The sequence below is a fragment of the Stylophora pistillata genome, chromosome 8, assembly GCF_964205215.1.
Source record: "Stylophora pistillata chromosome 8, jaStyPist1.2, whole genome shotgun sequence".
In the NCBI taxonomy this organism is placed as follows: domain Eukaryota; kingdom Metazoa; phylum Cnidaria; class Anthozoa; order Scleractinia; family Pocilloporidae; genus Stylophora; species Stylophora pistillata.
In genome coordinates this window covers 11,205,584-11,221,036 of record NC_142526.1, presented here as the reverse complement: position 1 = coordinate 11,221,036, position 15,453 = coordinate 11,205,584, and the positions used below count along the sequence as shown (strand labels likewise).

At 40.6% G+C, this 15,453-nt stretch overlaps 1 protein-coding gene across 2 annotated transcripts in view; it reads right to left on the bottom strand.

Annotated features, from left to right (window-relative positions):
• Positions 1 to 15,453, bottom strand: part of LOC111336041 (uncharacterized) — a 48,002-nt gene that overhangs the window by 24,292 nt on the left and 8,257 nt on the right. The window contains exons 7-30 of one of the 2 annotated variants that reach the window (XM_088731672.1): positions 15,172 to 15,276; positions 14,814 to 14,915; positions 13,360 to 13,392; positions 12,837 to 12,944; positions 11,554 to 11,607; positions 11,378 to 11,416; positions 11,096 to 11,278; positions 10,380 to 10,556; positions 10,048 to 10,281; positions 9,772 to 9,954; positions 9,431 to 9,613; positions 9,168 to 9,344; positions 7,320 to 7,496; positions 6,919 to 7,080; positions 5,146 to 5,328; positions 4,411 to 4,587; positions 3,814 to 3,990; positions 3,118 to 3,300; positions 2,845 to 3,021; positions 2,557 to 2,733; positions 2,305 to 2,481; positions 2,007 to 2,174; positions 1,159 to 1,341; positions 551 to 727 (exon numbers count right to left, since the gene is read on the bottom strand). In XM_088731672.1, coding sequence (XP_088587798.1) covers positions 551 to 727; positions 1,159 to 1,341; positions 2,007 to 2,174; positions 2,305 to 2,481; positions 2,557 to 2,733; positions 2,845 to 3,021; positions 3,118 to 3,300; positions 3,814 to 3,990; positions 4,411 to 4,587; positions 5,146 to 5,328; positions 6,919 to 7,080; positions 7,320 to 7,496; positions 9,168 to 9,344; positions 9,431 to 9,613; positions 9,772 to 9,954; positions 10,048 to 10,281; positions 10,380 to 10,556; positions 11,096 to 11,278; positions 11,378 to 11,416; positions 11,554 to 11,607; positions 12,837 to 12,944; positions 13,360 to 13,392; positions 14,814 to 14,915; positions 15,172 to 15,276 — 3,696 coding nt within the window. The remainder of the gene's footprint in view (positions 1 to 550; positions 728 to 1,158; positions 1,342 to 2,006; positions 2,175 to 2,304; positions 2,482 to 2,556; positions 2,734 to 2,844; positions 3,022 to 3,117; positions 3,301 to 3,813; positions 3,991 to 4,410; positions 4,588 to 5,145; positions 5,329 to 6,918; positions 7,081 to 7,319; positions 7,497 to 9,167; positions 9,345 to 9,430; positions 9,614 to 9,771; positions 9,955 to 10,047; positions 10,282 to 10,379; positions 10,557 to 11,095; positions 11,279 to 11,377; positions 11,417 to 11,553; positions 11,608 to 12,836; positions 12,945 to 13,359; positions 13,393 to 14,813; positions 14,916 to 15,171; positions 15,277 to 15,453) is intronic. The other variant, XM_088731673.1, reaches the window with a different exon arrangement.

Here is a 15,453-nt window from a genome sequence, read left to right as displayed (position 1 = left end):
AGGAAAAAAGAATTGAATTCAACACAGGCCACATAAAAACATAAGAAATTTTGTCATTTAGACGAAAGAAAGTTACAACTGCCCATCAACCTAGCTAGCCCCGGTTGTTCGAAGATTGGGTAACTGGATAACGCTATCCACTGGATAAAACTTCATCCGGTGGATAGCGCTAAACGTTCTGCTATCACTTATTCACCGGAGAGCGATTTATCTCTTAAGTAGCGGTATCCGCCCATTATACAACTGGGTCGGGGCGTTCATAGCTGGGTTAAGATAACCCAAGGTTAGCGTGAAATTTGAATTCAGATCTGAAAGCCTCAAAAGTTTGATCTTTTTTTGTCTAAAATTTGATGATTGAATTATCTAAAAAGAATAGGGAAAAATTATCCCCAAAAGCCGCTTGAACAGAGGAAAAAAGAACCTGGATTAAAATTTAACCCTGGGTTAGTGCTAATCGGCCTTTGAACTGGGCCCTCGGTACTCTTTTCTCTCTACGCAGCTGTCTATTACAGCTGTCTTTGTCACAGCTGTCATGTAAATAGACACTTACCAGGACAATTCACATCGTAGCACTGGACGATCTCCTCCCCAGATCCCAAGTGTCCACACGCAACACCACCGTAGGCTGGCTCAGGATTGGTGCAGAATCGCTGCCTCTTTTTGATGCCACGGCCACACGTGACTGAACATGGCGACCAGCCATTCCATTCAGTGTAACCACCATTCACTAATCGGGTAATAAAAATATAAAGACTGTGTTGAATATGCAGCTCACCATAGAAATCAAAGAGGCCCGGAATAAGTGATACAACGTGTAGATTGACCACTGACGTAAATGATAATTTCAGTCTAAAACTGAGTAATCGGCTAAATTTGTTCCGTATACTTGCTACAAAAACCCGTTCACTATTGCTATTAAAGAGCATTTTTACAACTATAGCCAAATAGAAAAATTCAGTTTCAAACTCGACCAGAAATTCATTCTCTCTCTTTTATACGCGAAAGATTTGGGCCCAAATATCCTTATTAGGTAGCTACGAAAGATTTTAAGCCGTGTCTTCTCCTATTAAAGGAAAAATAAAAAAGCCAACGGTGTGTTTAATCCTTTGCGATTAAAGTTATTCCAATACTTTTGAACTTGATTTTGTCGAGGCATACCTGGACATGGCGTCAGATAACATTGAGTTATCTCCATACCCGGTCCCAGTGCCTGCTCAGTGCACGACTTCCCGCCAAACTGTGGCTTGGGTGACATGCACAAGCGAGTTCTGTTCTTCTTTCCGATTCCACACGTGACTGAACACGGCGACCATGGAGACCAATCACTGTATTTTCCATCAACTGTTGAGCACACGAATAATCATTGAGTTACAAAGTGAACCGATTACTTTTCCTTATAATAAACGCGAACTTGAAAAAGAGCGGAAAAGTGCGGAGGTCTGCCGGCGTAAAAAACGCTAAGGGCGGCAAGGTCTCCAAAGATAAAGCTTACGAACCCCCTTTACCGTGGCCATTTTACTTCATCAACTCAGTTAATAAAACCAAATTATCTTGTAATACCCCCACCGACACAGCACCAGAGTTTCTCTGGTAACTTACCCTAAAGAAAAAAGCTAATTTGTATGGCGTATTTTTGCTTTTACTCTAAAGCCTGATTTTCATTGCGACGCAAGCACAAGCGTAAGCCCAAAGGTAGGCATAAGGTTTGCCTGCCGAATGAAACGAACGTTGACAAGCACTGGCACGAGGAAAAAGGAAAATTTTGATCCTTGTGCTTGTGCTTGGGCTTGTGTTTATACTTGCGTCGAGGCCGTTTTGCGTTTGCACTTGCGCTCGTACTTGCATCCCTAATGAAATCAGTCTTCCTCTTCTTCCAACTGATTCTGTTTATCTGTATGAGCCGTAACCTTAAATTCGCTTTTATTTAATTCTCCTTAATTTCAAATATCTGAAGTACACGAGAGTTTCTTTCCATTATGAGGTATGTCCTAGGAATGAAGACTTACTTGGACATGGTTCTGACCGACACAGCCGGCTTTCCTTCTTGTCATTCTCGCATGACATATCCTTCTGGTATTTGGGTGGTGAGCAGTCCCTCTGGCGGTGTTGCACGCCGCCTCCACACGTGAATGAACAATCACCCCATTCAGTCCATGTCCCGCACGTGCAGTTGGCTGAAAAAAGAAAACAAACATGTCGGAGAGTTCTTATACCGGAAGGGGGAAGGCAGTCTTCAAAAGGGCTGTTATCATTTCAGTCAAGTGAATATTTTTTCGGTCAGATGTAGTTGGAGGTGTTTGTTACCTCGGCAGTCCACCAGCTGACAGCTTGTTTTCTCGTGATCTGGACCCAGCCATGTGCAGTCTTTTCCGCCCACTGTAGGACGAGGATTGGTACAGAACCTCTTCCTGGTCATTATGCCTTGACCACAAGTCACTGAACACGGCGCCCATAGAGTCCATTCACTGTAATTACCATTAACTGCAGAAAAAAATTTCAAATCCGTTAGCCAAGATCGCTGGATGATTTAGAAGTAGTAGAAGATCCAGCTCTTACCAGGACATGCATTCAAGTTGCACAGCTCACTCTCCTTCTCGGGTCCAAGGGGGGTGCAGTCTGAGCCTCCAAACTGTGGAGGGGGGTTGGTACATGAGCGAGACCTGACCCGACTACCACCCCCACAGGTACGATCGCATTCACTCCACAAGCTCCATGTACCATACATGCCATTGACTACAAGAGAACGAAGATAAAAATATTAAACCTTCGACGGCAACAGAAAGTCGCGAAAATAACGACACTTGTTCCAATTTAAAACAGGGGAACATAAACTTAGACACCTACCTGGGCAAGGCTCAGTGTGACAGCTGTCACTCTCCATGGCTGGTCCAATCAGAGAGCAGTCTCTCCCTCCGTGCATGGGAGTTGGGTTTGTGCAATTTCTATGCCTGTATTTCACACCACCACCACAAGACATAGAACACGTGGTCCATGCTGACCAATCATTGTAACTTCCGTCCACTTAGGTAGAAAAAAAGAGTTATATTTACACAGGTTGGACTAGACTGAAAATGATATATTAAAGCGATCAGGAAAAGCAAAGGCGTGGTTACTTACGCGGACATGATCGTTCAAAACAGTGACTGCGTTCTTCACTGGGTCCCAGACCTTGCTCATAGCAATCTTTACCGCCATTGGAGGGCACAGGATTGTTACACGCCCTGATTCTCTTTTTAAACCCACGCCCACAAGTCTTACTACATATGCTCCAGCTGGACCAATCACTGTAAGCGCCGTTTACTGAAAGAGTAAGAATTTATAAATAATTTATTTAATCACCCAAAGTCTACGCATTGGAAGGACTTCCATAGTCATATCAGTGTCTTAAGTTTTCGTGGCTAGAAGCGACTAGGTGCATTGCTGCTTCATCTGGATGGGACGATAGTCCATCAGAGGTTATTTTTCACATTTTCTGAGTAGTTCGCCGAAGCATAATAACCGTCGTGTTTCCGGCCTGAGATAAAAGAGTGTTAGTAAACAAAAATGCGTAAAGAAAAGGCTTCGGAACATTGGATTTTTTTTTTCCTCTTTTTGTTGTATTCTCCTTCAGAGCCGTTGTTTGGTCTTGCGATGCGACATGCTATTGCCTAGAAGAGGATATAACGCATTGCGTGATAAGACCAAACCAAGACTGACCGAAGAAAATACTCAAACAAGGCTCAGCTATCAACGCGAACTCGATTCTATTCGGAAACTCAGAGCTATGATTTCGGATGTCGTTATTCAGTAATGACGTTCAAACTATATATTTACCCAAACAGTCCTGTTGCTTGCAAGGTTGGATCTCAATATTGGGTCCTATATCAGTGCAGTCTCTACCACCGTGGAGTGGAGACGGGTTGGTGCAGGAACGAGTCCTAGTTGTGGTTCCCTCACCACAGGTCGCGGAACAAGCGGTCCAGTTAGACCACTGCGTGTAGTTACCGTCAACTGTGAAGGAAAAAAACTGTCAGTTGGTGCTTCCCTTTTTGCAAACGTTTATAGCGAGGCAACCACAAGCTTGAAAACTATTTAAAATAGCAGGAGAAAATAAAATGTTAGCCCGGAGGTTTTGCAAAACAAGAAGATGAAAAAAGAACCAGAAGGAATGGCGACGTAAACGACATTGCTAATCTAAACACTGTTTAGGACGCACTTCACATATAAACTTTAAATATGAGCTGGATTTTACCATGAACCACTTACAATGTAGTTATAGAGTTTCCAAAAGTTATCGAGGGTCCAAGTATACGGAAGACCCGAACATTTCCGGTGTTCCGCGCTCGTGACAAAAAGAACTTAAAATGTTTCTTTTAAAAGAGAAAGTTATATTTGAAACCAGTTCTTATATAACCTGTAACATTTTTGTACCTGGACAATCCACAAGGTAACACTGTGTACTCTGCACAGGTCGCCCCAGTCTCGAGCAGTCGAATCCACCACTTGACGGAGGAGGATTGGTGCACATTCGACTACGAACCATGAATCCAGGCCCACAGGAATGTGAACAGGTCGACCATTCACCCCACTCGGAATAATTGCCATTAACTGAGGATAAAAGTATCGACAATGATTTCACTATCATACAGCGGAAGGAAGCCCACTTATGACCAAAACTACAAACAAATTGCATTGGACGTACTTCACTGCAATAGAGCGCTTTTCGATTGAATGCCGTAAAACCAAAACCAAAGCAATCACAGCTGCCAATTATAGCGAGGAAAATATCACGAGGAGCCAATGAGAAGCAAACTGCCTGAAGCGCGGGAAAACGCAGGCGACCAAGTCGCGATTGGTATTAGTTTTGAATCTGATTGGTTGAGAAGGTGGCGCGAGTTTTCTGAACCAATTACGGAGCGAAGTAAAGCAAAAACAAAGCAACCATGATTACTTTCGACACCCAGTTTTTCCGCACTTAGAACCAATAATCTGTACTTTCAAGGAACTTTCACTGGGTTTTTTTTTTTTTTTTTTTTTTTTTTTGCAATTGTCCTTGGCCCTGATCGGCCGCTGGAATAACGACCCCAAGTGAAATTCGCTCTAACGTTGAAATAAATAGTTTAAGAAAACCAAAACAATTTTCTGAACAGTTAAGCCTTTACCGACCTCCACATTGCCGCATGTAGCAATGTTTGGCTTCGTTGGGCAGACCCAGGCCCTGCTCTTCACATGACTTCCCGCCGAACTGAGGCATCGGGTTGGTGCATGTTCTGTTACGGGCCTTAACGCCGACACCACATGTAGTTGAGCATGACGTCCATTCTGACCAGTCAGTATAGTTACCATTTACTGCAGAGGAAACAAAGATCGTTAGTCATCACAAACAAACTCGCAATCTGGTGGATGATTAACCCTTTAAATCCAGGGAGTAACCACAAGGAAACTCCTTCTTATAATTTCAACGCATTTACAGCGGAAGTGTAGCAAGAAGAACGAAAACATGAACCAATAGGATACAGTGTGATTGACAATCAAATTCTCGGTGGCCCAATGATAGGAAATGTATGGCAGACAGATAAGAGAATTGATACCTAGACCTTAGAGGTGAAAGTGGTAAGTATAAACTGAGAAGGGTGAAGAGTGATTGAGAAGATTGAGGAAGATTAAAACTAATTCCCCTATGAAGAACTTGAAAAAATACAATATTTTTCTAATATGGACACGACGCGACGAGTCAACGGTAGAACAATACAATACAATACAATACAATAGTTTATTGACACTCCCCTGGTGGGCTTTTCGGTGACAATGCAATTAAAACCATTGTAAACATCCCTACTTGAGAATTAATCATATAATAAATGTTAACGCTAAAATACTGTACAATATGCACATTTCAAGTTAAAGTTACAATGAATTAAAATACTAATAAGGTACTAAAAACACTATCACAACGTGCTATTTCAAAAGTCAGTAATCAATTCGTTTTTCACATAAAATTTCAAGGTAGAAATCGATTCTGAAGTTTTAAGAGCACTGTTAAGATTGTTCCAGATATGCACCATGCGGTAGTAAAGTGTTCTCTGTCCGGCACTCGACCTATACAAGGGAATCAGTGTTTAATAGTTGGCAACTTCGAGCCACGCGCACGGTGACCTCAATTCTTGTCGGAAATTGGTCGCAGAAGTAATGTGGAGCTTAACCATTCATGCATTTAAATGCCATGACAGCGTCGCGGAAGAACAGTTGTTGTTTAATTGGAAGCCAGTGAAGATCTCTTAGTGCGGGGGTTATGTGCTCGAATTTCTTGGTTCCTGTAATAATGCGCGCGGCAAAGTTCTGCGCAGACTGTAATCTACAAATATTTTTGTTTGAGGTGTTCGACCACACTGTACAGTAATTTGGTAAAGACTGAGGCATTTATTACTGTCACCAGTTGGTTACGGTCAAGAACATGTTTAACCCGACTAATTTGTGCGAGGCTAGACATACAAGATGAGGTAGTTTCTAAAACATGATCATCAGAACAACTGATTTGTAAGGTTAGCCAACAAAAACAAACAAAAATGTTGAAGCCTATGAGACCCCACGGGAAAACGTGTACTGGACGCACGGGTACGCGTGTTTAACACGGCGTGCGAAGCGTGTCACAAGTTTGCAAATAGTATGCTCATATTCATTAAAGTTCTTGGTCGGAAGCTCTCCAACCGCTCGCTTTTGTGTTCACACTTTGAGATTGAATAAGTTATTGAGAGGATTCTGTTACTCATTTACTCTAACAGGATCGCTCTAGTACTGAACGCTGCGCAGGGTTCAGTCCACAAAATCGTACAAAAACATACAACAAAGAAATCTGTCGACTATCCCGGTCATTCACCTCAACTAACTATGCTCTGGCATGGCTGCACTTTAGTCAGTGATTGGAAGATAAAAGGTTACCTGGGCAGTGTCGACTGTTGCAAAGCCTCGACTGTACTTTTTCTCCCATACAGAACAGTTCTCCTTTAGGGTGAACACAGACTCGCTTTCTGAACTGGATACCAGACCCACACGTTCGTGTACAGTCGTTCCAGTTACTCCAGTTGGTCCAATTTCCGGTTGCTAGTCACGTGACAGAATGGAAGTATATTAATAAATGCGTCAGAAAAAGGCTTCTCCAAGTTTATTCCATTTTCATGAAAATAAGGGATGCGTATGAACTAACTTGTCAGTCGCTGCGTATCACTTTCATAAAACACCAAGTTCTCGCAGCTTATTTACAAGAAAATTTATAGGAGTTACAAGGGAGAAATAGCGACTAGATCTGTAGAGTCAATCGGTTACTGATGACAAGTACAAACCTGGACATTCAGCCAATAAACAAGAACGCTGCTCAAATGCTGGTCCCAGGTTTGTGCAATCCTTACCGCCCGCGGAAGGTCTGGGATTAGAGCAAGTTCTATGCCTGGATGTCACACCAGGCCCACAGGTTCGACTGCAAGCTGTCCACTCAGAAAATGCCGAGTAACCTCCATCAACTACAAGAAGGAAATAAGGTTTAGTTTCGTAAATACTGAAAGAAACGTTAAGGTTTGAACACACAAGCGGACAGGTCAAAGCAAAATCTCTCTGAAGCTAACATCCCCGTTTGTATGTCTTCTAACACAAGTCAAAGTTATCAAACTCGCAAATTCAAACCGATCTGAATATAAGTAACTTGTTTCAGGCGACAGTATGCGCTTTTGATCATTACATGTTAAAAAGCGCACTAGAAATTAAAAAATAATCATTATTATTATTCTAATCAGAGAATGTTTAGAAATACATTTGATAATAAAAATTAACGGTAAAAAACTACGACGTTTCGAAGTCTGCATGACCTCATTATCAAGTAAAATGTTAAAACTGATGTAAAATTGTAGCTCAGAGATTATATACAAATAAGATGTGATAACTTCATTAGAATAATGAGCGTTCATTGTTATTGGTGTTTAGCATGTCAGATCGTGCAGTATATGTTTAAATAAATACTTTTGCACGTATTGAGTCAGACTGCGTGTTTAGCTTTGGTTTTTGTTCGCGAATGAATAGCATTTCGTGAATTAGGCAGTCCATTTTTCCGCGGCATTTCTTGAGAACGGAAAACATTTCCCCTGGCCTAGGCACTGAGTCAGACTGCGATTTAGCTTTGGTTTTTGTTCGCGAATGAATAGCATTTCGTGAATTAGGCAGTCCATTTTTCCGCGGCATTTCTTGAGAACGGAAAACATTTCCGCTGGCCTAGGGGAAATGTTTTCCGTTCTCAAGAAATGCCGCGGAAAAATGGACTGCCTAATTCACGAAATGCTATTCATTCGCGAACAAAAAACAAAGCTAAACACGCAGTCTGACTCAATACGTGCAAAAGTATTTATTTAAACATATACTGCACGATCTGACATGCTAAACACCAATAACAATGAACGCTCATTATTCTAATGAAGTTATCACATCTTATTTGTATATAATCTCTGAGCTACAATTTTACATCAGTTTTAACATTTTACTTGATAATGAGGTCATGCAGACTTCGAAACGTCGTAGTTTTTTACCGTTAATTTTTATTATCAAATTATTATTATTATTATTATTATTATTATTATCATTGTTATCAGTAATTATGCTGTTGTGGGTTGAAGGCTCACCACAACAAACAAAGTAAACTGTCACTGCACACGTCGCAGGGACCAAAGGCAGCGACTTCCGGCTGGTAGGTCCTTCACAACTCAAGCGTTTAGCAGAGAACTCCGGTGACAGGGGCATCCCCGTCAACCAGCTTGCCAGCCACCTTTTCTTGCTTCTATTAAAAAGCCTTCTTGCGATGTTTTAGTTCAAGGAGTTAACACGCGCAGTCAAAGGGAAGTTTGAAGAATTCGTAATCTTTCGAAATGTAGCCTACACTTTTTTTCGACTTTCTGCAGTTTTCTCTATCCACCCTTGTACCTTCTTTATTTGTTATCACATCTCAATCTAGACTCTTTAACTTACCATGTTTGCATTTCTTTGTTATCCTTCAACTTGGCAAGTTTTGGTTTGGTAAAAAGACGACGCGAAATGTCGTAACATGGTGTCTTTAAGGCACGAACTCATCTCAAGCGAACTCAAAGATTGAAACAGATGTTTAACGATTGAATTTTTACTATCACTTCTAGCAAAAAAACCTTTCTCACCTTCGCACGGACCGTCATTACATGAAGAAACTTCTCTATCGCTCCCAAACCACGAGCAGTCGTGTCCTCCGTGAGCAGCAGGGGGATTGGTGCAGGTTCGTGTTCGGTACCTCGTACCCTCCCCACAGGTCTTATCGCACTGTGACCAGCCGGTCCAATCAGTGTAGCCGCCATCATCTGGGAGAAAAGAGTAACAGACATCCAATCAGGAAACGGTTCTCTCAGAGATAAAGTGAAAAATAAGATCAAGTGTTCTAACTTACGTGGACAGGAAATGAGATTGCAGACTTTAGACTCCATAGCAGGTCCCAGACCTACTGCAGCACAGTCACGGCCACCGTTGGTCGGGGCGGGACTGTTACAGGTTCTGTATCTTTGCGTCAGACCTCCACCACATGTGACGTCACAGTCGGACCAGTCACTCCATATCGAGTATCCACCATCCTCTGCGAACGAAATAAAAGTGTTTGGAGGAGAACTCCCGAAAAGAAAAAAAGGAACAAGAGTAATAAACGAGAGAGTTGGCGTTTTGTTCTGCGTTGTTTTTTTATCTGTTTGCGATGTGTTGCGATATCTTTCGCGATGTGTTTTTTAATAAACGTACCTGGACACAACAGAACATTGCATTCTCTTGTTTCCAGCGAGGGACCCAGTGAGGAACAGTCCACTCCACCCTGGGTGTCCTTGGGGAAGGTGCATTTTCGTGTCCTCTCCTGTGTACCTCCTCCACAAGTAGCCGAACACGGGTACCAATGGGACCAATCCGAGTACACTCCTGTAACGGAAGCTATTCAAGCCCAAAAATTAACTCAGTGTTATCTGTACCTCTTATGTTACACAACAAGTCAAGTTACAACTGTAGAAGCATTATGTTACTTACCAGCAAACGTTGCCGGCATAGGAGTGGTTCCAACTGATGAGGATTCCTGAGGTTCATCGGAACTAGGAGTCTCTGTGGCCGCACTTGTTCCTGGGGAGTAGGCCTGTGTCGCGTGGCTTGTCACATGGCCTTCGGTGACCTTCGAAGAAGCATGGGTTCCATTGGTGGCCATAAATCTTTCAGCAGATGCGAATTTAGTTGTCTTCAGTGATTCTACTGTTTCTCGACCTTCTCCTGAAAATGAAGTGGCAGCACTTTTAGTCCACGCACAAAACGAGTTAGTGATCTACACTGTGTAGTTGTGCGATATTGTATGCGCAAGATTTCCTTACCAAGACAATGTCCCCACATTCCATCAATATCGTAATTAGAGGTGGTAGCACACCAGGGCTTCTTATTTTCATCGTCTGTGCAGCCAAAATACTGGGTTCCACGATAAACGAAAGGGAAAACACAGCAAGCGCCTTTACTTGTTCCCCCTTCAGTCTCCACACAACGCGCGTTCAGACCTGTGTGTAAAGAGCCGAGTACTCAATGAGCAAAATAGACGACGACCTCATGGTATTTCTAATTAACCACGTTAACAAAAAGAAGATAAGGATTTAACGCAGCTGTTATCCGACACGTCTATTTTATACGTTGTGTTCTGTAGCCACGGATGCACATTACCTACCAAGACTGCTTTAACTCTACTTCAGACATAATAGCAGAAACGCAGCCGAAGTCAGGTTTCAAAAGATTTTCAATTGAGTGCTGAAACTATTCCAAAATGACGTTGGTTTTGCTCTACTCCGTAGTGTGATTGTTCCAGAAAACTTCTGTCACCCCCACCCCCCCCCCTCCCCCCCTACATCACCATTACCCTTTAAACCAATCAGATGCAAAACTAAAACCAAGCGCGTCTTGACTTCTCGCGTTTCCCCGCCCTTTGGAGAGTTTGTTTGTTTCTACTGAGAGATTTTGTATGATAGTTTTGGTTTATGACACTTAATTGAAAAGGCAATCCCAACCCACGAAATAAAAGTAAAGAGGGTGTTAGATATCTTACCTTCCTCTACAGGACACTCAGGACAACATTTCCATCGTTTCTTTACCGGATTGCGGCAGTTCAATTCCGGACACTCGATCAACGTACAGCGGATTTTACCATCGTCACATTTGCATTCGGGCGTGCAAGGGCCTGGTGACCAGCGTTCACCGTGTTCGTGTTGTATGCCGTCATAATAACAATCTGAAAAGAGTGGAAAATAACGAAATAATTAACACATCGATTGAACTTCATTTGCTAAAAAAAAATACACATACACTTGGGTGCTAATTTGCTACTTACTTGCTTTTTCCCGTGGCCCAAAATGCTTTGTTTCATTGACTGACGAGTGAATAAAGAAATGTAAGCATTAAGCATTATATGCTGTTGAATAACTGACAATCCTACAAATGCAGATCCAAAAATGGGAAACAAAATGTGAAACTGACAAACAAACAGTGACAAAGGACACTACTCACCAGGGGTAGGTGGGGCCGTGGGTGCAACCAAACCAACTGGAGCAGGTGTAGGAACTGCACACGGAATGTAAGTAAGAAGGTCGTTGAGAATGAAAACATGATTAATCTTCAACACCTTGTACGTGTCGCCTCTTTTAAAGTGATAACGTTAGTTTAATAGTTAAGTTCATTCATCATTGAGGGCAGATTTTTGTAGCATAGTACAGTGGAACCTCCATGATTAACAAAACATTCTGCAATAATGTATGTATTGTTGAATTTCCACAAGTACAGTGTACATTAGTTTAAAAGCCATAGGCAGCGACAAAATAGAGAGCATTAGGTACATTTCACAAACTGGAACTTCATATAACATACAGTACACTAAATCTTTGTGATCAGTCACACTTTGAACAGTTAAGGTGTTCTCTACACGGAGGTCAAAAATAAGCTTTGGGACCCAAAAAAGTGTCTCTCCCCTGAATAGAGGTTTCTCTTTGATAGAAGTAAGGTAAACAAATATTGCATCATTTCTGGAACTTGTCCCCTGAATAGAGGAGTTTCCTGAAAAGAGGTGTGCCAAGGAGAGGTTCAACAGCATGATAATTATTCTGGTCAGGAGAGTCACCCCAATCCCCCTGGGGAAAGGGAGATTGCCAGGGGCAAGTAGACGCTAACAAGGGAAAATAGTTGAAATTTAAAAATGATCTCTGGCTAAAATGATTAAAAAACTACGAGCTTTTGACTGCCCGAACTGCAGTCTTCAATGGGTAAAATGAATGATAAGAAAGCAATGAGAAAATTTAAATAAAGACATGAACTGCAAAATAATGAGAATGTAAATGATTATAAATATTTGTTAAAAAGAATGTTGTATTGTCCAGGTAACGGGCAAGAATTGTTATCTGCGTTAGGTATGTTAGGCATACCAGAGTAACACCTTTTTAAATTTCAACTTATGTTTCATCCTGGCTGCGACCCTTCAATATTTTCACAAATAAGGCAAAACCTAATTAAAGACAAATGAATAAAGGCTGATAGTTTCGAAAGAAACTGTTCGGGGCTGCGTCGGTGGGAGTAACAAAATAATTTGGATATATCAACAAAGTTGAAATGGTAAATTGGCCACCGTAATGATTACAAAAGCTGACGTTTTGAGCGTTAGCTCTTCGCTCCGACAAAGGGCTAACGCTTGAAACGTCAGCTTTTGTAATCATTACGGTGGCCAATTTACCATTTCAACTTTGTTGATACATCCAAATTATATCTAATTAAAGACACCTATATTTGGTTAGAGTAAGTACCTTTGCAGAGCCCACACTTCCTCTTGCAGTTCTTAACCAGCCAATCATTACCGCAGGCATGCATTGGGTAATCACTGCAATCTTCATGGTCTTTTGCCGCACAAGCACCTGTTGAAAGAGGTCTCTTGTATAAACTACCCAGAAGTTACTCATTCAAATGATATCTGATGTTATTTAAGCACGAGGTATTACAAATTTAGAGAAAAAATGTTATATGGGCTGAGAGATTAGTATGGTTAAAAAGTATTAGTAATATTAAGGATGGCTTTTACATGCAAAATAATTCATAGTATGTTGTGCTACAAGTGTGATGTTTTAATATTGACTTTCAACTACATGTACAAGTTACTTTTTTTAGATTATTTTAATACTTTTTACTTAAAAGGTAATTTTAACATTCTAAATAATTAAATATTTTTATTACATTGGTTTAATTTAGCCTTTATTTTCTGAACTTTACGTGGAAAATGGTGAGTTTAGAATTTAGTAGTAATTTGATTGATCACCAACTTGAGAGTCTCACCTTTTGGTTCACCTTTTCCTGAGGGTTCTAACCCTAGAAATTGAAACATCCATTTGAAAAGGCAATCCTCTTTGGTAACCAGTTATAGAATGCCTCTTAGAATTCAACAATTTGTAGTAACTGTTGTAAAGTTTAATCCTCAAACCATTTGCTTTAATTTAAAGCCCTTTCTTAGCGTAACTCAACTCTTTATAAGCTAAAACTAAAACAATTATTGTGGGAATGATGGAATTTTGGTGAGGCTATCAGAAAAGAATTGTGCTATGGTCTCTTTCCATGCACTTTGACACTGTTACCTCATGTGGTTAATCTTGTTGCAGAAATTGTTCTTGTTCGTTCTGGTTTTGTGGTTAAATTCAGCATTTAATCATTTGTCTTACAATAAATGTCAAGCTATTAAATGTATTAGATGGCAATGATTCAACAGTAGTCTTTGTCAGGCACCAAAAGTTTATGCACCACTATGCATAGCACCTTGGTTTGCTGTTATTGGCATGTTTTGGCAAGCTGTCATTTGTGTCTTTCAATCCTTATCATTATTCAAACTACTATAACTTAGTGTATAGTATAGTCTCATATATTGTTCAGTTTTAGGTTTGTTCATGCAGCCATCTGTTTCAATTTTTTTTTTAATAATAGTCAATGTATATTAAAAAAAATGAGTGAGAACAAGACATTAAGAAATCATTTTAAAACCATACAAGTTTCATTAAAGGAAAAGTTATAAACAGCATTAATAAATTAGCAAATAGAGCAAGCATTAAAATTGAGGGCAAAGGTTCAAAGAACACTCTCACAAATATCACAACAAAGTTTGTTTACTAACATTAGGATAATAGACAAAACTAGATGGTAAAGAATGAAAAGTGTATCACCAACAGGATATGGCCAACACTGTAAGCTTTGAAATGTATGGGTAGTCGTAAAGTTGTCCTTACTTGTCCTCTATTTATTTCTCCTTGTCCACCCTCCCCCCCCCACCCCCCAACTTCTCCCCCTCCCTGGCCCCGTAAAACCTTTCACACCTGGAGGTAAAAACTCCACCCCAATTGATTGAACTCCATCCTATTTTCTGTTCATCGTCAGTCTTGTTACCAAATTCCTCTAATTTCAAGTTTTTTTTTTTCACAAACACAAATTCTCCAATAATATTTACAATTGCAGCATTTAGACAAATCAACTCTGTATGTTTTACTGGGGGATATCATACCCTTTGCAGAGTTTATGTTATCTGCATATTCATGCCCATGTATCTGGATGAAATTAGAAGTATTAAGTACCATAATAGTTTTTTTATCCTATGTTGCTAAAACAGGGTGACAACCTCGCGATCTAGCAATCTGTACATCACTTTAATGCCAGGATCTGGGCACCTTGCTGGTTCAGTCATACGATCACAGGCGTAGACCTGTCACATTTTATTTCAATTCTGACTTTCGATTAAATCTGCCTACCTTCACAAAATCCGCACTTCTTCTTGCAGTTCTTTTTCATCCATTCATTTTCACAGCTTTCTACCGAAAAGCGACTGCATTCCTCGTTATCTTTGCAAACGGCTGAAATTAATCACGTCCCAAAGAGCATTATCTTATAGTACGGATAATTTTTATCCTTTTACTTCGTCAGTCAATTGCTTATTTTTCTAGGGTACTTTAATAATCCCATGCCTAGTCAAATTTTCTAAATCTCGGCTAAACTTGCGCGCCTTGTCCGCCATGTTTGTTGCTCAATTCCAGTCCCCTCTCAAACTTGTTAAAAAATGTAGGCCTGCAATGCACATACAAATTATGGCCGAAGATATCGTATACTTACGTCGACAAAACTGGCATTTTCGTGGACAATTAAGTTGAACCCATTCATCATTACACTGGTTCATAGAGTATCGTGAACATTCACTCTTGTCGTTACACCAGGGTGCTGAAAATGACAAAAAAACGCGATAGTTATACCTAATATTCGTCATCCGCCTCATTTAAAGTGCACCTCAACCCAAAATTTTTTTTTTCGCTTAACGAAATAAGCTTATTTTTTGGAGTATTTCTGTGCTGAATTTTCTCAAATCTTTAATTTTCTATGCCCAGTCAAAATACGGAA